The sequence below is a fragment of the Sitophilus oryzae genome, unplaced genomic scaffold (assembly GCF_002938485.1).
Source record: "Sitophilus oryzae breed Bouriz unplaced genomic scaffold, Soryzae_2.0 scaffold_1621_pilon_pilon, whole genome shotgun sequence".
Classification (NCBI taxonomy): Eukaryota; Metazoa; Arthropoda; class Insecta; order Coleoptera; family Curculionidae; genus Sitophilus; species Sitophilus oryzae.
This window is the reverse complement of record NW_022146305.1, coordinates 1811507-1834469: the sequence shown is the minus strand read 5'-3', so window position 1 is coordinate 1834469 and position 22963 is coordinate 1811507. Positions and strand designations below refer to the sequence as shown.

Genomic DNA, 22963 nt, shown 5'->3' with positions numbered 1-22963 from the left:
TTTCTCCACTAACAAACACTTAAAACCAGATTTTCTGTAAATTTTCTCTGTTACTTCTTTAACCACAGCCTTAAAGTATATTCAAAAGTTCTTTAGCTATTTTAAAAACGTATTTAAAATCAATATAATTGCTTAAAATATATTTTTTTTAATAAAAAAAAATGATACTTTATCTAAATCTGGAACAAATAAAAGATAAACTGTTTGTTTTTTGTTAGAGTTCTTTGCTCTATTCTTGCTACGAGTGTTCAGAGCTGGAGATGTGGCACCTTAGAATTTCAGTTATTTTTGAGGCTCTATGTTAAATATTTATGTCAAAATTTCATATTCTGTAATAAGGGTGTTATTTCTCGATATTTTCGCATTTTTAATATAGTGTTTAAATTTTATCACAGTTAAAAAATAAGAATTTGTACATTTTTTGTACAATTGTATACACTGATACCAAAGTAAAATAATTAAGAAAGTTTCAATCATAACTTCATATAACTAAAAGAAAAAAAAAACATTTAAAATAAAATAGTTTTAACATTTATTCAGTTTAATACAGAAATTTAATAAAAATCCTTCACCATTTTGTCAAGAAATTTTTATCTCATTTTCTTGATTTCTATTTCATACCTCCAAACACTTAAAACCAGACTATTCTTGGATCTATTTATGAAAAAAACTTCATATAAATAATGTATGTCCTAAATATCTTAACTTTTGAGATAGAAGGTGGTAAATTTTTGAAATAATTATGTTATTAATATTAATGATTATGTTATTGTCTAAACAATTTTTTTTTGATCAGAGTCTATATAAAATAGCATTTTCCCCTTTTTTGTTTTATTTTCCATTAATTTAACAATTGCTGTTGCTTTTCTTTATAGCCTTTTCCACTGAAATCAAGCAATTTACCTCTGTTCGGAAAAAAAATTTAAAATTACACGCGCTAAAATTGAACGCAAATACAGAGGCAATTACTGCCAAACTACCGCTTCTCTGTATAACATAATATGAGATAATTCCCAATGTCTTCTTCTGAAACGTCGAGAAGTCGTATAGGTTAGTTGATGAGGTTTTCTTTTAATTTTCCTTTTAAGCGGTGGCTGCAACGATGCGGTCACGTAACACGCATCTCCTGTAGCGCCATCTCTGGCCGCCAATCTACTTAATGCCTCTAATCAGATCACCGCTTTTAAATCGATTCATTTCATTTAAGTTACTCATTAAAATTGTACTGTTTAATTTTACCAAAGAAATGTTTTATCCATAATCAAACAATATTAGATATTTTATTTGATTTATTTAAATACATTGATGATATTGGAGTATAGAATATTAAAAAAAAATAAAAAAAGTTTATGCACACAGCATCCCTGGTGGGGATCGAACCCACGACCTTTGGATTAGAAGTCCAACGCGCTATCCTCTGCGCTACAGGGACGTATGGAAAACATATTCGGTTCCATCAAGACTTGTGACATGACATTGTTACATTCAAATAAAAAGAAATTACAAATTTTTATATACAAATAACTGACTAAACGATATACGGGATTAGCGCAATATACTATTAACCATCGTATTATCCTTTGAAAACATTCAATTCTAATGTATTTAAAAGTTATCGTGAATAAAAAAAAAATAAAAAAGATAAGAAAGTTTTTTATAACCTCGTAAAAATCGGTTATGCTCTAAAGAAAACCTCATCAGAAAAGACTGTTAATGTATGTGGTATGTAGTACCACCCACATAGACTGATTTTGTACTCCCTTAGACCATCATAGACCTAGATACTTTATTATAAGAAAATTGTGTAGCCAACATAAATCTGACTTCGTCAAATCAGCAGTGCAAAAAATTGTAGTGACTGGAATTGGAATCTTTAAAACAGTCCGAGTAGACATCTGAAGAACCCCTGTATAGTACCCTGTATAGTACTATATATAATATGTATTGTATAGTATTATATTATTATAAAGTGACAGACACAATTATTGTTACTGTTGTTCAGCCTGAGATTTTATTTCATTTATTTAATGTCTACCACACTCAAACGTATTTTTTCTTTTTGTATCCTCTACACAATTTTTTCCTCTGTGGTGAACAAAGAAGGGGCTCCGTTCCCCGATTGAGTAGGTGGTACCGTGGTCAACTACCGCTCCGGCCAGCCCGGAGCGACGAAAACCGCGGCTCCCTGTACTTAACCTCTTTATTTTCTCGTTTTTCGGTACCACCGACGCCGCCGCAGCCTCCCAAAACGACCGACCGCTGTCGTTTTCGCCAGTACTACCTCTATATATCCCGAGAAAAATCTATAGAATTTATATAGGATGTACTTTTAAAAAATGCAGCTATTTACGTTAAATAATGGTACTGTTTCGACATTTTTATAGTCTACAAGTCTTTAAAAAAATATACGTTATTTTAAGAGGGTACTTTATGGTGGTACTATAGTGTGGTACCAACAAAAACTCCCCAATTTCACTCGACTTTCTGATTATATTTGGTTCTGTGCCCGCGGCCAACATCGCGATGCTACTTCAAAAATTATCGGCCACCGCACAATAAAAGAAGCGGCGCGTAGGTACCCGCAACCGACTTATTTATCGGTACCGGTACCCACCGTGGGTACCAATACAACATATCGACGTGCGTACCGTAAATTTTTATCTCCGTCGTTTTCTTTTTCTTGTTCCTTCAGAAATCGCGACGGAATTTTATGTAGGTTAGTAAAGGCCCGTCAAGTTTTTTGACGGAATTTTAATTGCGTTAACGTATAATTCCGCAGGGTAGTAACGGTAGACACGGACAAAATTTTACTTTTTTCGTAAAATCAAAGGTTTTGTTTATACAGGGTGTTTCAAAAAAACATGTGACATCTCTCGTGTGACGTCTCTTTTTAATTCTCTTTCGCTCTGTCTTTCGTGTCGATTGCTGATTGAATAGGAGCCAGAAATGGCTCAAAACGAAATAAGTAAATTACCAACAGATATTCAGGCTGAGGCGACAAACGCAACAAGCCAATAGAATGTGGAGTACCACAAGGCTCAGTACTAGGCCCTATTTTGTTTCTTCTTTTTATTAACGACATTGCTAACATAAACATCAGTGGCAAAATATGTCTTTTTGCCGACGACACTATAGCTTTACTTGGAGCAACAAGGACGTCACGGCACTTCATAGGATTATATCAAATGACTTAATCACCATTAAATCTTGGTGCGATTCGAACCTCCTGAGTCTCAACATTTCTAAAACTAAAGCTTTGTCGTATAAAAACTCGTTGCAGCCTTTTGTACTTAACAACACCACCATTGACGTCGTAAAATCCGTAAAATTCTTAGGGCTTGTTGTGGACAATTCTCTGAAATGGGACATACATATCGAAGCTTTGTCGAAAAAATTGAGCTCTGCCTGTTTTGCATTAAGGTCTGTTTCTAAGGAGCTTAACTTGTCAGTGGCTAGAACTGTTTATTATGCACTTTTTGAGTCGCACCTCAGGTATGCCCTTCCATTCTGGGGTACGTGTTGTGCGGCTCAATTTGACCGCATTTTCAAGCTCCAGAAGAGAGCTGTTCGATATTCACTGGGACTAAACAGCAGAACTCATTGCCGGGGCTTTTTTAGAGAATTAAAAATATTGACTCTTCCTTCCTTATTTATATTTGAATCCGTTTGCCTAATACGTAAACATGTATCAGCTTCTCAAGAAAGGCCATCTCACACTTATCCACTCAGGAACGCGGAGCAAGATCTTTATCTACCTACCCCACGCTCAGAGTTAGTTAAAAGTTCAATATTATACAACTCGAAAAAAATGCACAATCACCTGCCATTTGAAATCAAATCCATAACATCATTTTTTTCATTTCGCAAAGCATTGAACTCTTATTTACTAGACAAGGCTTTCTACGCCGTAAATGAATTATATTTTGAAAATCAAATTTGATCTTGTAAACCCTGGTCTAATGTTTGCTATTGCTATATTTACTAATGACATCGAAATGAATTTATTTAGAGGTCATTGATATTTTACTATAAACTAGCTAAATATTTTTGAATATTATTTTAATTTTTTTGTTCTTTGACATTATAAACATTTATAAATGTTTATTTTAACAATAAGACTGACAATATTATTTGTATAATGTTTTGTATTATCTTTTGTTTGTTTGTTTGTTTTTTTACTTTGTTTGTTAGTTTACCTTTGTCTACAAATTGAAAATTTTTTTGACAATAAAGGCATTTATTATTATTACTATTATTATAAGGCAATTTTAACAGTTGCTATAGAAAAAAAAATGTATTAACTTCAGGATTTTTTATTTCTATTTTTTTTGAGTGATAGGTGTCTTTCTACGAAACCCTAAACTATAAAATGAGTGAATAAAGATGAGTTTTTTCCTCGTTTTATGTGATGATGAGAAGCAAAAAAGTCCATCCCGTCGAATGATCATCCAATCGTCTAGACGCGGCGCTCGCAGGCGCGGCAATTATCAAAATCGTTAAGTGGCCCCTCGATTGTTCGTGGCCCCTTTTATTCCCAATTAAATCGTCTCGGGCTCCGCATTTGTATAATTGCGCCCCCGCCGCCACTAGCCAGGGGGGCATTTCTCAATAATAGCGCATCGGGTTCCAAGCCTACAAAGACCATTTAGCTACGTTTATCTAGAGATTTCTACCTTCTTCTAAGAGCTTTTTTTGTCTTGTATCAACATCAAATCAGTAGTTTTTTTAGAATCAAATTTTATTTAATTTTATTAGGAGGGGGAAAGTTTGTCGCTTTATAGATCTACTAGCGTGTTCCCGCGACTTCGTTCGCGTCGAATTAATCATTTGTAATGGTGATGATAAAGCAAAGCAAGAATTTCCATTAACATACAAACTGGATAAAATTTTCTCACATTTATGTCAGCATGAGAAAAAACACTATGGGGATATTATTATATAACTTGGTAATATTTGAGAGGTAGTTTCATCTCGTTGGAATTTGACTTTCGAAAAATCCTTTTGCCAAAAATAAGCTTTTTACGTCAAGCAGTTTAAGCGGAATCGTGGTTAAGAAATTACCCAACTTTTTGGAACACCCAGTATGATTTTTTAAAAAAATTTAAAATATGTAAAAAAACCAAATAAATTATGCTTGTCCAAGCGTTTTCCCGAAAGACTAACCGTTTTTTAAATAACAAATATTGTAATGTTTGAGGGGCGTTGTTTTCACCCTCTTGGAATTTGAGATTCGAGAAACCCCTCCTTATCGAACCTCTACACCCCACAGTCAATCCGTTTGTCAAAAATCAGCTTTAAACGTGAAGCAGTTTAAGCAGAATCGTGATTACTCAATGGTCATATTTTATGAAACGCCCTGTATAAATTTATAAAAAATCTTAAACTATGTAAAACAACAAAATAAAATATACGTGTTTAAGCGTTTTTTCGGAAATTTGACCGTTTTTAAATAAAAAATATTGTAATATTGGAGGGTTGGTTACACCACCTTGGAACTGGAATTTCGAAAAATCCCTTCTTATCGAACCTCTACACCCTAGAATCAACCTGTATACCAAAATTGAGCTTCTTACGTTGAGTGGTTTGAGCAGGATCGTGATTAATCAGTGAGTCAGTCACTTAAGGATTTTATCTATTAATATAGATTATGTTACCCTTTCTTGAGTTGTAATGCCGGGTCCAGACTTGTTAGTTTGTCTATGGTCCAGACCAAGCAGACAAAACAACGACAAGACAGAAACATTCATGTTTTACGACGAAATTGCGACAAATCCAATACATTCCTGCAACATTTTTGTCCCATTTTTGTTTTGTTTCAAAATTCGGAGACTTTTCAATGTCCCGTCTCAAGTCGGTAAAGATCAAAGTGTCTATGTTTTGTTCGTATATTTTACGACAAATTTTTTTCCTTTTGACTTTGTTGTACTTTTATTCTTGTTGTGTGGACAACAGTTATTCTCTGTGTGCTATTTTTACACCTTCACATACAATTTTCCCCGTTTAAAATCACGCAATAAATACCCCGTATTTTTCCCCTGGTTCTGTCCTGGCTCTCGTTAGGCCTATATATTCCCACGATTTGCCTGTCCGATACCGGACGACTTATAGGAGCGTTTAGGCGGAGATTTGAGCCGCTTTCTTGGACGGCCAAGTCCGATCGCATCGCAGAAGAAATCGCCAATTTAAAGTAAACATCGGCCATCGGTTTATCTTCAGATGCGATTTGTTCGATGCCTTGCCACAAAACGCAGTTTAATAGATGCCCCGATGACGCTGATAAAAAGAAATTCCCTTGTTTCGAGATGTTCTCAGATGGTTTCCTCATACCTATTGATTCTTCTGTAAGTCTAGTAAGTAAATCTTAAGATTAATCCATATAGTTTAAACTTACTTTGGCTGTATTCCGTAGCAAAACCAGGCGAACCAGACCGGTAAACTACGGCAAAGAGCGGTTCCTGAAAAACATCGCTTTGATACGGAACGTTTGGTAAAATACTGGAAACATCAAATGTTGACGTTTTCTAAATTTCAATACCTCTAATATAAAATTTATATTTTATGCATTTTTAATGTACCTATTTTCTGCTTTTACGTTTGCTTCTTCTTTTCAATGGAGTTTAATATTGAAAAGTATTTTATTAATAAACTGTTACTAACTCGTTAGACAGCTCAAGTGAAAATTTGCAGCTCCAATATTAAAACAGATCAATAATAAATAAACAAATCTAATCAATATTTATATTTTTATAGCTAATAAAACATTCACGATTATTTGTTGTCTTGTTTTTCATGTTTTCTTTAAATGTTCCCGACTTTAAAAACGATGGCTGCATGATAAGTTTAAATGGTCCTAAAAAGTCATTCTATTTAGTTAATGAAATTTATTTACCTTTACTGCCTACCTCCATTGCTTTTGGATGTAAATACAAAATATTATAACAAATTTTAGAAATTAAATGAGAATTTCACTCGAACTTCCAATATTTGCTTGATTTCTGTCACATAAATGACTTTGATTGCCAAACAAAACCAGAAAAACCAGCCTTGTCGCGCTGGTTAGTTTGGTGACAGTTATAACCGAATTTTTCAGGAACCGTGTTCCGTAATAAGAAATCTTTCAGGAAACCGATAGAAACGGAACATAAACACATAACCAAGGTAAGCAACAGAATACACCCTTTGTTTCTTAGATTTTTTTTCTGGAAAATGTTAAGAAATATGTAAAATTTTCAACTATTTAGGAAAAAAAAATTATGGGCTCGAAATTCAAAATTCTGGGATCGATATACAGGGTGGTCCGAAATGTATTCCGAAAACTTGAGCAGCATATTCTGCAGATAAAAATAAATAAAAAAGTTTGTATCAATGTATGTCTTAAAATGTTTAGTTTCAGAGATACAGGGTGTAGAAGTTTCATTTTTATTTCGATTTTTTCCAAATAATTTCTGTCAATATTTGGTTGAAAATTGATGCCTGGGAGTTTTTTGAAATGATCAATTTGATTTTGATGTCAATATGACTCCTACTTGTAGAGGGCGCCACCTACATATTCTTTAACTGGTTTAAAGAGTAATAACTTTTCGTTCGAACCTGTATAAAACTACTGAGTAAAAAATACATTTAAAACGTTCTTTAAGTAAAAAAGGAATCTTGGTAAAAATCGTTACGAGTAATGCTTCTCGAGATATTTTGAACCGAAATTATCAATACCTGTCATCATTGACATAAATTCAGCATGTTGACTAAATAGTTATTAAAAGTTATTACTCTTCAAAACAGTTAATACACATTTAGGTGGCGGCCCCTACAAATAGGAGTGATATTGACATCACAATCAAATTTCTCATGCCAAAAACTTCCAGACACCAATTTTCATCCAAATATTGACGTTCCTTCAGAAATTATTTGGAAAAAATCGAAATAAAAATGAAATTTCTACATCCTGTATCTCTGAAACTAAGAATTTTAGAACATTATTTTTATCTGCAGAATATGCTGCCGAAGTTTCCGGAATACAGTTCGGACCACCCTGTATAGAGTAAATTTTACTTTATTACCGGTAGTACAGTTCAATGTATTTTTTTCTGAAAAATTACAAGAAAATTATACTAAAAAAATTCTGGAATTTTCTTGCGCAGCTGCTGACAGTGTAGGCATTGGCGTAGAGTAATCGGGAGTGGAAAACCTGCAAAACCGCAGGTTTATCGGCAGGTGTGAATACCGACACGGCAGGACGGACATTTGATGTATGCGATGTTGTCCGGCCATGCGGATCAATTACCATAGCTTAAACCACGAGAATCGTAGAAATACGCGGTCAACGGGTACTATCCCGGACATGAAAAGTCGATTTTCTTACATTTCTATACTAATATCAAACTAATATAATATATAAAATCCTTAAGTGACTGACTCACTGATTAATCACGATCCTGCTCAAACCACTCAACGTAAGAAGCTCAATTTTGGCATACCGGTTGATTCTAGGGTGTAGAGGTTCGATAAGAAGGGATTTTTCGAAATTTCAGTTCCAAGAGGGTGAAACTACCCCTCAAATATTACAATATTTTTATTAAAAAAACGGTAAATTTTCCGAAAAAACGCTTAAACACGTAAATTTTATTTTGTTTTTTCACATATTTTAAGATTTTTAAAAATGTATACAGGGTGTTTCAAACAATCTGGTCATTGATAAATCACGATCCTGCTTAAACCGCTTGACGTAAAAAGCTGATTTTTGGAAAACGGATTGACTTTAGGGTGTAGAGATTCGATAGGAAGGGATTATTCGAAACTCTAATTCTAAGGGGGTGAAACCACCCCTTTTTCGGAAAAACTCTTAAACACGTATATTTTATTTTTTGTAGTTTTACATATTTTAAGATTTTTTAAAAATTTATACAGGGTGTTTCATAAAATATGACCATTGAGTAATCACGATTCTGTTTAAACTGCTTGACGTTTAACGCTGATTTTTGGCAAACGGATTGACTGTGGGGTGTAGAGGTTCGATAAGGAGGGGTTCTCAAATTCCAAGAGGGTGAAAACGCCCCTTAAATATTACAATATTTGTTATTTAAAAAACGGTTAGTCTTTCGGAAAAACGCTTGAATACGTATAATTTATTTTGTTTTTTTACATATATTTTGAAATTTTTTAAAAAATCATACAGTGTGTTCCAAAAAGTTGGGTAATTGATCAACCACGATTCTGCTTAAACTGCTTGACGTAAAAAGCTTATTTTTGGCAAACGGACTTTTTGAAAGTCAAATTCCAACGAGATGAAATAACCCCTCAAATATTACCAAGTTATATAATAATATCGCCGTATTGTTTTTTCTCATGCTGACATAAATGTGAGAAAATTTTATCCAGTTTGTATGTTAATGGAAATTCTTGCTTTGCTTTATCATCACCATTACAAATGATTAATTCGACGGGAACGAAGTCGCGGGCACACGCTAGTATTAATATACTTTTGTAAATAAAATAAAAAACACTTATGTATACCCTCTTTTTTTTCGATATCCCTACTTAGTGACTTTATTTCTTTCTTAAATGATCACACGAGTACCTTTAGGTACGACTAGATATCATTACAAAGTCTCTGAAACGTACGCCAGAAGAATAATTAAGAGGAAATGATACCCGCACACATCGGTACGGCCAAAGCAATAAGATGGTACCGTATATATACAGGTACTGCCATGGAGAGAAAAGGTGTGAGGGAGTGGCGGAACGAATGAATAATGGAGACCTGGCTTAATTGGACTCAGCTACCGCGGTTTTTACCGACAAAGGTATCGAGCGTTATATTTCATAGTGCCTTTCTTTCATTTTCCGTTGATATAAAATGTAATGGGTGGTAAGTACTCCCTTTCGTTTTAACAGAAAAAATACTCTAATGTCGCATTAATTTTATTTATTCATGCTATTTTTGATGTTTTAGAAGGTTTTTTTTTTCTGTTTGAATGGCTTTTTAACTGACTTTACTTCTTGTTTCTGTGTTCTTCTAGCGTAGAATCGGACTCAGTAAGAAACTAGTCATAAATCAGTAAAAAACCAGTCAGAACTCAGTCAGGGACGCGTCAGAAATTGGTAAGAGTCAGGAAAACAGTCAGAAACTAGTTTCAAAGTGAACAGCTGAGAAAATTAGATAAAAAGTCTAGTTTTGAGTTTTGAATATTGCAATAACCATAGAAATTATCACATAAATCTCTTTTTGTCATTATGAATAATTTTATTAAAATTTTGTTAAAATGTTCTGATAATTTCTTATTTAATTTCTATCTATTAAAGAATCCTACGCATTTTTGTGGCTTTTTCTTGCCATTGTTACTTATTCTCTTACTCTTAAAAGAACGAAGCCAAACAAAAAAAAAAACGAAGTCAAACGAATCTCTCGCAATTTTGACGTAATCGTCACACGGCGCGGCGGGGTCAAGCAACAGCGGCGAGAGTAAAAACTGGTAGATATGTGCTAAGATATCGATGAATGAGTATCGATAAATTTTAGTTCCTTTTTTTTCATTCTTTTTGCTTGGTCTTTAGCATTTTACTGCATTTGTTACTCAACTCCTCTCTGCACAAGTCACTGCACTATGTTCTTATACAAGGCGTCCCAGAAATAAGTGCAAGTATTTTAACTGGTGGTATAGTTCAACCCCAGAAACACGTATATATTTTTTCTTTGAAAATTTCACACCTCTACTTTTCAACCAATAACATGCTTTAATGTTGACTAGTTACCACGGCAACTGAAAAAATTTCCGGAAATTTTTTCGAGGCGCCACGAAACTTTAGTGGAAATTTTTTGACAGTTGAAAAGGTAAACATAAGATCTACAATCATAATGTGAATGAACTACAATGTCTATATATTGAAATATTACTCATTTGAGTTTTAGCATTTGATGTAACTAAGGTTGGTAATATTTTTTATTTAAGGAAATATGTTAGATATACCTACATATGAATTTCTTCGAAATTGCCATGTTCTAAAAAAATATAGTTCTGCCGCCTTTATTTAACTAAAGCTGGTATTTTTCGGGTGTTATCTGGTTTTATATTTTCAATTTCTTCTTTAATGACTTGTTGGTTTACTTTTTCCAAATCGCGACATTTCGCTATACACTTCTTACTCTACGTACAGACGTTTTAAAACTAGTAATAGCTTAATGACAGAATCGCAAACAAAAATGACAAAACACATAATATGTCAAAAACATCAATACCTTGGCCAACTTAACAAATTGAAATTATTTTAAAATGTCATGTTGGATTAATATTTTTTTCAAATTTATGTGTGAAATTTTCTTACCGAATACCACGCAAGCTTAAATTATTCCTGGAAATTTTCTTTCGGGCACGAATATTTTAGGAAAATTATCCCTCGTCTTCGACTCGGGATAATTTTCAAAATATTCGTGCCCTCAAAAAAATTTCCGAAAATAATTTAAGCTCTTGTGATATTATAAGTGAAAATTCGATTTTTTTTTAATTTTTTTAGTTTTTAGTTAAAAAACATCATTTCTTGATAATATATGGCAACATAGGTATTAGATTAAATTTACAAGAAAGAAAACCCAGAAAAGATCCAGCGGTTCTAAAAATTTTAGCAAAAAATCATTTTTTTTGAGATTTTCAAAGTAAAATAACTCCGTTATTTTGGACTTATTTGAAAAACGATAAAGAAAAAGTATGTTTCTTTTATCGAGATCTACCCCCCCTTAAAATACTTGCACTTATTTCTGGGACACCCTGTATATCTTCTAGCCCAAAGACTAATTCAGATATCGACCTTTATTATAATAAATCTTAAACGTATTTAAAGAACATTTTACTTTGTGTATGAAGTTAGTAAAAAACCAGTCAGAAATCGGTAAAAAACCATTCATAAATCAGTCAGGAACCAGTCAGTCTTAAGTAGAATAAGTCACATAGATATAATATAAGTCTTGAACTTTGTCAGTTTGAAAGACAGTTTGCTTTGTAAAGAGCAGCATTCGAAAACTGATCTAAACATTTATCGAAAAAGGGATCAACACTTTTCAAAAAGATCGATACGTACGTTTATTTTAATACTGATAAATGTAACTATCGATCTTTTTGGAAAGTGTACATCCCTAGTTATCGGTCCAGACCTGTGGTTCGTCGAAGGGGCCGCTTCCAGCAGTACGGCGGCAGGTTGATGGAACCTGTTCTTCGGTAGCGGGCGTGATGCCCATACAGGTACTTTGCAGTGCCGTGCGCCAGATCATTAATGTTCAATATAAGAATTTTTTCTATGTAGTGATTCTTCTCGTTAATTTTTTTCCAAGAATTCTTCGGGTAATTTCAATGCTCTTTAATATAGTTTTATTTTATTATGATAACATTAGTTTCTGAGGAAACCAAATGTAACTCAAGAAATTTGAATGGAAATAGATGTGTTTAAAATTATTAAGAGCAAGAACATCTCTAGAAGTTTAAAAATTAGAATGTACCACACAATGATACGACCAATAATTAGTAGTGGGAAGTATCGAATGAATACTATCGAAACATTCGATAGTTGCAATTCATTCGAATAATTCGATAGTTAGTAAGAAAACATTCGTTGAAAACTATTCGAATAAAAATTATCGAATAGATCCGTCATCTGCCTTGAAATATTGTATTCTAGTAATTCGGCAGCAAAAACCATTCATTTATAAAATTCATTCATTTATGAAATTCATTTATTCGTCAGGATCGATTATAATGAAATATTAACTGAATTTTAGTTGTCGCCCGGCGACGTAGGTTTCTTTCCGAGAAACCCGACAACGGTCGGTGGCAATGCTATGAAAGAAGCCGGCATCTTTGATTTTTTGCGGAGTTAGATATAGATAAGGACACATTATTTTTTTTATTGAGGTGCTAGTATTTACACAGAAAATACATTATGAAGGGCGCTGTTGCCATATTTTGGTATTAGTTGATATTAAGCAAAGAATATTATTGTTTGGCTTTAGTTAGTTAGGGATAGTATGTCTATATATACTGCATTTTTTTTATTAATATTCTGTTGTTACACTGCAATAATACTTGTTATTTTGGATGTAGGAAAATGATTTTTAATGTTTTTAAGCAAAGACTGGTTTAATAAATAATAATAACAGTAATAATTTGTTATACCTATTAACAACAAAATTTAAAATCATTTAATATAAATATTTTTTTTAAGTAGTAGCAAAATATAAACAACAAATTAGATGTCAAAATTATTTATATTAGACCTTATTTAAAAATAATATATACTCTAATTTTTTTGTGCGTGGCAACGTTGGTTTATTAAATAATAATAATTACAGAACTAATTTGTTATATTAATAACAAATTTTAAAATCATGAAATATAAACATTTATTAATTTTCTAAGCATGCAGTGTAATGGAAGAAAAATATAAATAAAAAATTAGAAATCAAAATTATTTATATTAAGTGCTTTATATTACTATTAAAAATTATATTTACTTTTACTGGCATTTACTTTAAAAAATAAATGAAATATTTCTTCGCAAAAAACTACATGTAAGAGAATTAGCATAAACAAAATACAAACATCGTTAACTTTTTTTTTAAATTGGCACGTGTAAAACTTTCATTTTAATTTTCTCACCCCTAAGTTTGAGTTCGATAACCATTTACTTACTTAACCACATTACTTAAATATGATTATTAAGTTCAACTAATTCATATTATTAAAACGTCTAAAATACAAATATGTATTTTTAAAATTAATTGTAAGTTCATCTCATCTCTCTTAAAAATTGCTACTTCTCAAAATTTCCCATTAAAAAATAGACCATATACCATATAAAATTAAATAATTGAAAGATCGGATTACGGAAAACCACACAAATTTTCGGAAAAATTTTGACCATCTGCACATGCACACAATCGTCAATAAATAAAATTAAAAAATAACTACTATTTTAGTATTTTAACTATTTTAATAAACGCAAAAATAGCACAGTATTTATACGGCGAAGTTATAAAAATTTGGAAGAACTAATAATGCACTGACGCATACAAAAATCAAACGAATACTAAATTTCATTGATCAAAAGCATTCGATAGTCGTGGCTCAACGATAACCATTTAGTCGCAGGGCGAGGTTGTCACATATGCTTTAGTATACAAATGAATGAATGATTTTATTCGAATAAAACCATTCGATAGTTGAAATCATTCATTCATTAACCATTCGATAGTCTAATTCATTCGATAGTTCCCATCGCTACCAATAATGCTATATGCATGTGAAACTTGGACGTCCAATGCAACGGAGAGTTCGAGGCTAGAGATTTGGGAAAGAAAATACTGAGGAAGATTTTTGGAGGAAAGAAGATAGACAACATATGGACCAGAAGAACAATTGAAGAATTAAAGCAACTATATCGGGCACCGAGTATAACGGGAGTAGCTAGAGTACAAAGACTGAGATGGCTGGGACATATTGAAAGAATGGCCGAAGCAAGAATTCCTAGTATGATTATTTTATAGTATTTTTTCGAGTACCTATCGATATTCAATACGTCACATAACATCGAGTTAAACCAGTCATAAATCAGTGAAAATCAATGATCACTTAGTAAGAAACCGGTCAAGAACCTGTCAGAAATCAGTCAGGAATCTGTCAGAAATCAGTAAGAAACCAATCATAAATTTGTGGTATTAAATATAAAAAAATATTTAATATTCGTTGTTTTTTAGCGTGTTCTACGGCACTGGTCCGTCTCCCATTGATACTACGGGCGTGTGTTTATTATCGGTACCGCCGAAGAACCGCTTTTTCTACCGAAAGAAGACGTTTTTGTCCGAGGCGGCGCGGCGATGCGAAATAAACCCACGGAATATATTATATGATTTATTGGTAATTGGGCCTTTTCTCCGTACCATTTTGGTACTCTTTTTACGGGGTATGCTCCATAAAAAAGGAGAGAAAAAATTAATCGACCACTGGTCGTCGCTCGACTTAAAGAATTTCAGATATTTTATATTTATGGTTTCTTTTTCAATTCTACCATCAACTGGTGTATAGGTACCTCTCGAGGTACCTACTGTTTTGCGAATCATTTCCAGAATTTTTAATCTAAAGGGGCGTCCAGACCAGATGAGCGAGCAGTAATATAACCGCAAGGAATATCCAGAGATTTGAGACCAAAGGTACCCTAATAAATAACTGCAGATGTGAAGCAAGGCAGGAACAAAGAGAAGATGCAAGAAATGATACCGACTTAGAAGTTTTATTGTGCGTGGAAGAGAACGATGGAAAGATCAGTACAAGGAAACTTGAGGACGAAATAGGAATAGATCATACTACAGCGTTTCGAATTTTGAAACGATATAAATTCTATTCCTTCAAATATGAAAAGCACCAAGAGCTACGAGATGGGGACGAAATACGGCGGCAGGCGTTTCGGTTTGATATGATGGAAAGAGCAAACACGGATAGGGAATTTTTAAAAAACATATGTTTCACTGACGAATGCACGTTTACCTTAAATGATGAACCCAATGTTGAAAATTATCGATATTGGAACAAAGAAAACCAACACAGGTTTGTCGAAACAAGGACGCAATATCCACAAAAAGGAAATGTTTGGGCAGGGATATTCGGACACAATATTATCGGGTCATTATTTCTTACGCGAAATTTAAATGCAGAATATTATTTGGAACTACTCGAAAATCATATTTTACCTGCTTTATATGATGCCGCTAGGGAAAATTAGGAAGTTTGGTACCAGATGGATGGCTGCCCGGCACATAGTAGGTACCCTGGCTGTTCGGGAATATTTAGATAATAGTTTTAACGGAAACGTTATTGGCCTAAATCATACAGTAAATTGGCCAGCAAGGTCTCCTGATATTTCGCCAAATGATTTCTTTCTCTGGGGCCATTTAAAAAACAGGATATACAAGGATAAAAAATACCCTAATCTAGACGAGTTAAAAAATGCTATTTCTGCCGAATGCAATACAATTTCAGTTTACCAACTAGCGAATGTAAGAAGAGAATTTTATGATCGCCTGGGTTATTGTCCAGCAGTCGATGGAGGAATATTTGAACATCTTCTTAAATCCTAAAGTTCTAACAATTTAATAGTACCTAAATTAATAAGTTATTGAATATTGTAATAATAGTATAATTAACCTTGTAATTGATTACTTTATTTTACTTTAATTCATATTAATTTGTATTTATAAATACATCTTTAAGATTTCCGATGTAGGAATGAGTTTTCAATAATAATAAAGCACTAAATAGGTAAATTTCTGAAATGACAACTATGATGACAACTTCATTTGACAGTTATCTTTTACCTTGACTGGTGCTCATAAGTAAATACAGGGCCATAAGAAAGGAGAAATATTTAAAAAGAAATCGGCTTAGGGAAGCCAATAATTGACCCCATTAAAATTTACATGGGATTTCCTATGTCCCGTCCGATGATGCAACACCCGGTAGATGGTCTCCCATACAATCTGCGATCTCTGCAAAAATATAGACAGTAGGTTCCTTAAATCGTTTTATTTTTGCTGAAACTCGATGTATCAGTTCCTATCGACAAACATTCTTTTTCTACATACTTCTTTGCTATTTTTTTAGTTTTTTTTAGTAGTTCGTCGATTTTCCATCGACAGGATGGCGTGCAGCGGCTACTACCGTACCATCACGTCCTTCTCGATCGTTTCTCGCAACAATTACCCACTTCTCCCGCCCAACGCTTCCGAGACTACCGGAAAGTAGTACCAAGTACCACCTAATTATTGGCATCTCGCCGCGACTCCGCCAGCCAAGGTCTCACTCATCTCCGACGCGAAGCCTATCATTACGCGCTTTTTTTCTCCTCTTCTCTTCTATATATGTTCGGCTCGCCGCACCAAGCGAGCAACGGCAGCAGTACCAGCTTCTTTCTTCCATGGAAGACGGAAAAAATCGAAAAAATAAATTAAATTGGACGATGAAATGAGATGAGGGTGGGCGCGGAGTGAGGGGACAGGTAAACTTCATTCTTCGGCGAGTCCATTGATGTGTGGGCAGATACACATACACACGGACACATGCTGGGTTATTTAGTGCGATTAAAGATAATTGTATATACGGCGTGAAAGGAAAGAACAGTGGCGTGTGAACTGAGGGTAAACCATAGGGACAAAATCAGAAAAAAAAACAATCAGCCATCAGTCACAAACCGGTCAGAAATTCGTCATACAATAGTAAAAAACCAGTCAGAAATTAGTCAGGAACCGGTCAGAAATCAGTCAGGAAACCGTAATAAATCAGTAAGAAACCAGTACAGGAACTAGTATTAAAAATTCACATATATAATAAGTCTTATTTTACACTTTTATCACCCATTTTCATACAAATTTGGCAATTTTAAGTATTCATATGTGATTTATGAATCATATCCTTAAAAATCTTTAATTATAAGGGATAGTAGGAGTCTGGCACAATGTCTAACTTAAAGAAAACTGGTAGACAGCATGTTCCATTATTGATAGCTTGGAAAAATAAGTAAAAATGTATAGTTTTTAATTTATTGAATATTTCAATAATGATCTCATGATGATACTTATAAAAAATAAAAAATACGGCTCAATTTTCGTTTAGCTGAAATCTGTTATATAAAAAATGACTTTATATATGCGTTCTAGAAGGCGTTAGGAGTATAAATATACACTACTGGCAAAGGAATATTAGCAATAGGAGGTTTTCAATGCGATAAAAAAAGATGGTAAGGCTGCAAAATACACTGCAGTGCAACAGAGACGGATAAAGTGTTTTTTCCCTATCATCGTATAGGGGAAGTGATCATAGAAGTGATACGACGAGAGAGCCCCTGCGAGAGGGGGCACCGGGCGGGTCTTTAAGACGCTTGTGTGGGGGCTACCGCCTACTAATAGAACAGAATCGAAAAAATAGAAACAGGACGGACAGTGTTGCCATTCAATTAAATCGAAATTATGTTGGCTTGTCAAAATCCTAAATCTTCTAATCCCATTATCTTGCCTACTTAATGAAATATTAAATAAAGTACGAAACAATTTTAGGAATGTTTTCTCTAGGCACATAACTTCTTTCTAAAACGAAAAGTAACATGCAAAACTTTGATATCATTTCTAAAATAGCAAGTGCAATTCTATGAAATGGCAATACTGTACGATCTTCCTAGCAGTCGCCCCGACACAGTCGGTCAGCGGCGGCGCTTGACAAAGCCGCGGCTGTGACAAAGGAATTAGGCCGAAAAAAACTTTATAAAGAGTAGCCGAACAGGGTTGCCGGGTTTGTTAGATTATAATTCCATACGAGAACAAAATTCTCGGCAGATCTTCAACAAAAATTAAAAGTACAGAAACGAAATAAAATATAATATTTAACTCCAAAATTAGCATTCCTATGTGTCGTAATAATAGATCACTCAAATAAAATACAAATATAATAAATATAACAAGAATTAGAAATCGTTAGGTATATTATTTGATATTAAAAAAAATATTGAATTAAATAATATTAATATATTATTAAAAACATCTAAAACTATAATAAGTAGGGATAGCAGTCACAAATTAGTGTAGCAGTCACTTTTTACCTTTGTACAAATTTTGATCAGTAATATCTAAAATTAATTTCATTTCAATGGGAAAGCTGTAGCAACTCTCAACTCTTTTTTCGTATTAATATATTTTTTTGACGGGAAAATCACTAAAATATTTGTCCGAATTTAGGTTGTTTCTTAACTTAAATTTTGTTTTTTGTTTACATTTTTTGGGGGAAAATATGGGTTCAACTTTAGTAGATGAACTTCTTCGGGCATGTCGCCAATACCGCGCCTAATAAGGAGTAATAAGGATTTTTAGGAATATCTCTGTAACTCTGCAACTAGACAGAACGATGACCTGTATGTGTGTTATTACTAAATAAAATTTAATGAAACAATAATAAAGTCAGATTATACAGATTCCAACGTGGCAGTCGCTTATTTTTAGTCAAATAAGTCTGCTTTTAAAAGTGCTTCTATTGTAAAACTAAAGACGCAGTTGAATATATCGTTAGATTTTCTTTAAATCGGTAGATCGGTAGCTTACAGACGAAACCGGTAGACCTGGCAACTCTGTGATGAACTGACGGGAGTCGGAATAGCGAGGTGCGGAGGCGCGGGAAGGGAAATAAAATAATGGCGATAAATAAAGGGCAGGGAGATGGGTATCATGAGTGGATGGGAGGTGGCGGAATTTCCAAAATTTGTTATCTTATTGGAGTTTGTCTAAGTAGACAGTCGTAGTGGAAGTGGAAACGGGGAGGTTGTTGTCCATCTCTGTTTAAGCATAGACTTTTTATAGGCGTTTCATTCCAATGCATGTCATTCCTATGCCTAGAGATCCATTGCCGGGCCTGTATACAAAAATTTTCCTGCGGAAACGCGTCATTTTCATTTTTCGGACTTTAGTATAGCCGAAATCTGTTACATCAAAACTAGTCTTCGGGATGTGTTTTAGACACTTTTCTAAACATAAAAACACAAAAAAGTGTCTGCGGACATTTTTGATTTTTATTTTACATAAAAAACGCTTTGACTTTAGGATAGCCGAAATCAGTTACATGAAAAATGAACTTATATTTGTTTTATACGAGCTTTTACGAGAGAGCAAAAAAAATAAAAAAGAATTCCTGCGGAAATGTGTCAAGGTCATTTTGTGCACTTTGTTTTTCATACATTTTTCAGTTTAGAAGCTTACGGGACCCGGGAGCGAATAGGGGTGCTGGGTGGGGTAAAACATCTTTCGGAGGAATAACAATTCTTGGAGAATAGATAATATAGGTTCTTGTAAACTATAGTACCTCGGAATGTTACACTTATTCTTGTTTTTTATTAAAGCTTTACGTAAATAGGGCTGATTCAACACAAAAAATCATTGGATCGTGCAGTTTTCTTTCATATTTTAATAATTAACTGTGATTTTGCAAAAATATTAGATTGGTTAGCATTTGGGTTGCTTTGGTTAGCTTTTCTTTGTGGAGGTTGTTAAGCTGTGGTTTTTATATTTTAATAATTAACTGGGTGATTTTGTATAAAAATATTATTACATTAGTTAACATTTTAGACACTTTTAAATGATTTTTTGGGGTTCAAAAGTGCTTGATCCAAGGATTTTTTTCTTTTAAACGGTTTTATAAGCATAGGACTTCCTGGCGAAAAAAAATGCTAAATTCGTGGGTTGGGAAAATGAAAATCAAGCATTTCCGCAGGAAATTTTTTATTTTCCTGAGTTTGTAAAGGCTTCTAAAACGCCAAAATATATTTATTTTTTATATAACTGATTTCTAAAGCTATTCTAAAGTCTAATAAATTTCCTTAGAAAATGAAAACAGCTTATTTCCGCAGGAAAATTTTTATGTTTATATGTTCGGAAAAATATTAAAAATAAAACACAAAATGTATTTTTTTATAGCAGATTTCAGTTATTCTAAAGTGCGAAATTTGGAAATTACGCAGGAAAATTTGTATTTTCCGTGGTTCACAGTAGCTTTTTAAAGACAATTTTTTTTTCTAATAACTGATTTCAGCTAAACGAAAATTGACCCAAAATACTATAAAAAACGACATTAGAGCTAAAATAAATTAATATTATAAAGTTTTTTACATTCTTTATTTTAAAAATTAAGTGTCTAGTCGAGATACGATATCAAATTGCATAAATTATAGTTAATAAAGCTCTAAGCAGGTAGATTGTTTATCAAGGACCTAATAAACTATTCGGTGGAGAAATGAAACGGTGCCTTCTCTAGAAATATTCCAACAATTTTTTCTCGAGAAGCATATAAAGAGTTAAGAGCCATAAAATCGGAACCCTAGATAAAAAAGATTAATGTTTTCTCTTAATCTGTGTTGTTAAAAATTTGTAAGTTCCTTCTAATATGTTTTGGAATTTGTTCTGGAAAAGACATTAAAATTCTTAACGACTTAATAACGAAATTAACTGCTTTTTATTTAAAAAATTTTCTTTATTTTTTCACATGAAGTATTTCCTATATAAAAAATATAATTAAAACAATATATTGAACATTATTGGTAAAAGTAGATATTTTATTTTTTAATCTCACTGTTTCATTTATCAATATTATTTACAAAAATATTTTGGTCCAATAAATATTTGCTATCAACTCCTGAGAAGTATTAACAATATTGGTAATATCACACACAATATGGCACTATTTCTCAACCTATCACTGGCATTACACAGATCACTATCACAGTAACAGTCCTCGATATCTGTTCGTCTTTCACCAAAACTTTCCACCTTTCTGCATCCTCTTTTATAAGCGTTACCCACCACGTATTCTTCCTGATAAAATCCAGCGCTGGGATCGAAATTTTGGCCTCTGTATAGCTGAGAGGCACATCCTCTTTCAACCCTCACGAAATCCTCCTTGTAGAAATGGTTTTTTGAGGTCCTCTTGTAGCAAAATGTTGAATGAGGGCACTCGACGATGAATTTGTTAGAATAGTCGAAGTCCTTGCATGTCAACACTGATTTATTATCTGTAAAATCAAAAAAATCACTGATTAAATTTATGAAAATATGACTAAAATATGTTTTTGTTAAAATTTTAGGGCACTGACATTGTAAAAATCGTCACTTTGAAAAAATCTAGGGTGGCTGTGTGACCTTTTGTTATGTGACAAAAATTAGCTAGATGAAATCTAATTGGTGAAAATAAAATAAATAGAATGAAATCAATTCTCTCTGATGTAGGATAAATTTGCACTTTCGGCAAATTTCTGAGAATTTTTTTTTGTTTTAACTGACACAAAATGATAACTAGTTGTTAAAGTTGGACTAATTAGACAGCTATGTTGAAGTAACGTCAGACATCACACCCACCTAGATTTTATCAAATAATAAAGATCTACTCAGATCTAATCATGTAAATGAAAATATCTGGAAAATCTTTGTTTGAGGGTAGGCAACCTTAATAGTATTTTGAAGCGACATGAATTCTCCATCGAATATCGGAATAATATACAGGGTGTTCCATTTAAAATACAAGAGTAACATGCCTTTAAAGGTGACCAATGTTCAATATTAATTTTGTCTCACCCTGTATAACATTTTGGGTCAAGTTTTAATTTGATTTAAAGTACACTAGTTAATTTAACTACATATTAGGCTACACCGGGTAAATTCCAATTTAGGTAGCTTTTACTGTAATTTAAAAATTGTTCTTTATTTATAGAAAAGGTTAAAAAAAAAAGAAAATTTTAGTCATATACTTCTCTTATAGAATCCGAAAATCAATTAATATATAGGGTGTTCCGTAACAAAAAACACAATTTTGATGTATAATTTTTTTTTGTGGACACCCTGTAGAACTCTCTATATTTTTAAAAAAGGTTCTAAATTAACCTAAAAACGCTGACAAAATTTTATTTCAATAAAAACTGTCGTTCTCCTTGGAGCCTCCGCGGCATATGAGAGGCGCCACTCTGTACAACTTATTGCAAGACAAAAATAACTATAAATTATTTTACCTGTGATGTAGTACGGATGCTGAACCATATGACACTGAAAACATCTCAAACCGCTCACTTCATACACTACGTAAAACTGTAGCACTATTGAAAGAAGAACAAATTTATGCATTGTTTACAAAACTAATAAATTTAAAACTAATTAAATAGTTGATAATCTCGCGTCACCCACATCTAAACCATTCTCGATACAAAAGTTAAATGTTCGTAAATAAAAAACGAGTTTGCTACGTTGTTTGCATTTTACTTTAACTTTTAAGAGGTCAGGGTCGGACCCAAGGAGGTGTATTTTGAAATGTAGTATTCGTAATATCATTAATGGTTATTTGTTTCTATCGGTACTATTACGTGCTACTATTACACATATTTACATACAAAAAAAAGCAACGGTTTATTG

At 33.0% G+C, this 22963-nt stretch overlaps 1 protein-coding gene and 1 non-coding gene across 2 annotated transcripts; both read right to left on the bottom strand.

The window, feature by feature from the left end:
* Positions 1-1359: 1359 nt before the first annotated feature.
* Trnar-ucu lies at positions 1360-1432 on the bottom strand. The gene has a single exon. It is a non-coding gene; the product is annotated as a tRNA-Arg (tRNA).
* A 19661-nt stretch (positions 1433-21093) lies between these two features.
* Positions 21094-22757, bottom strand: LOC115880370. Its single transcript, XM_030897583.1, has 2 exons — positions 22567-22757; positions 21094-21576 (listed from the first exon to the last, which is right to left on the bottom strand). The coding sequence occupies exons 1-2, from the start codon at positions 22676-22678 to the stop codon at positions 21194-21196; spliced, it is 495 nt and encodes a 164-aa protein (XP_030753443.1). The 5' UTR covers positions 22679-22757; the 3' UTR covers positions 21094-21193.
* Between the last annotated feature and the right edge of the window lie 206 nt (positions 22758-22963).

Coding starts and splice junctions, on each gene's coding strand:
- LOC115880370 (XM_030897583.1), bottom strand. CDS start 22,678: ATGCATAAATTTGTTCTTCTTTCAATAGTGCTACAGTTTTACGTAGTG. Junction 21,577..22,566: donor GCATCCGTACTACATCACAG/GTAAAATAATTT, acceptor TTGATTTTACAG/ATAATAAATCAGTGTTGACA.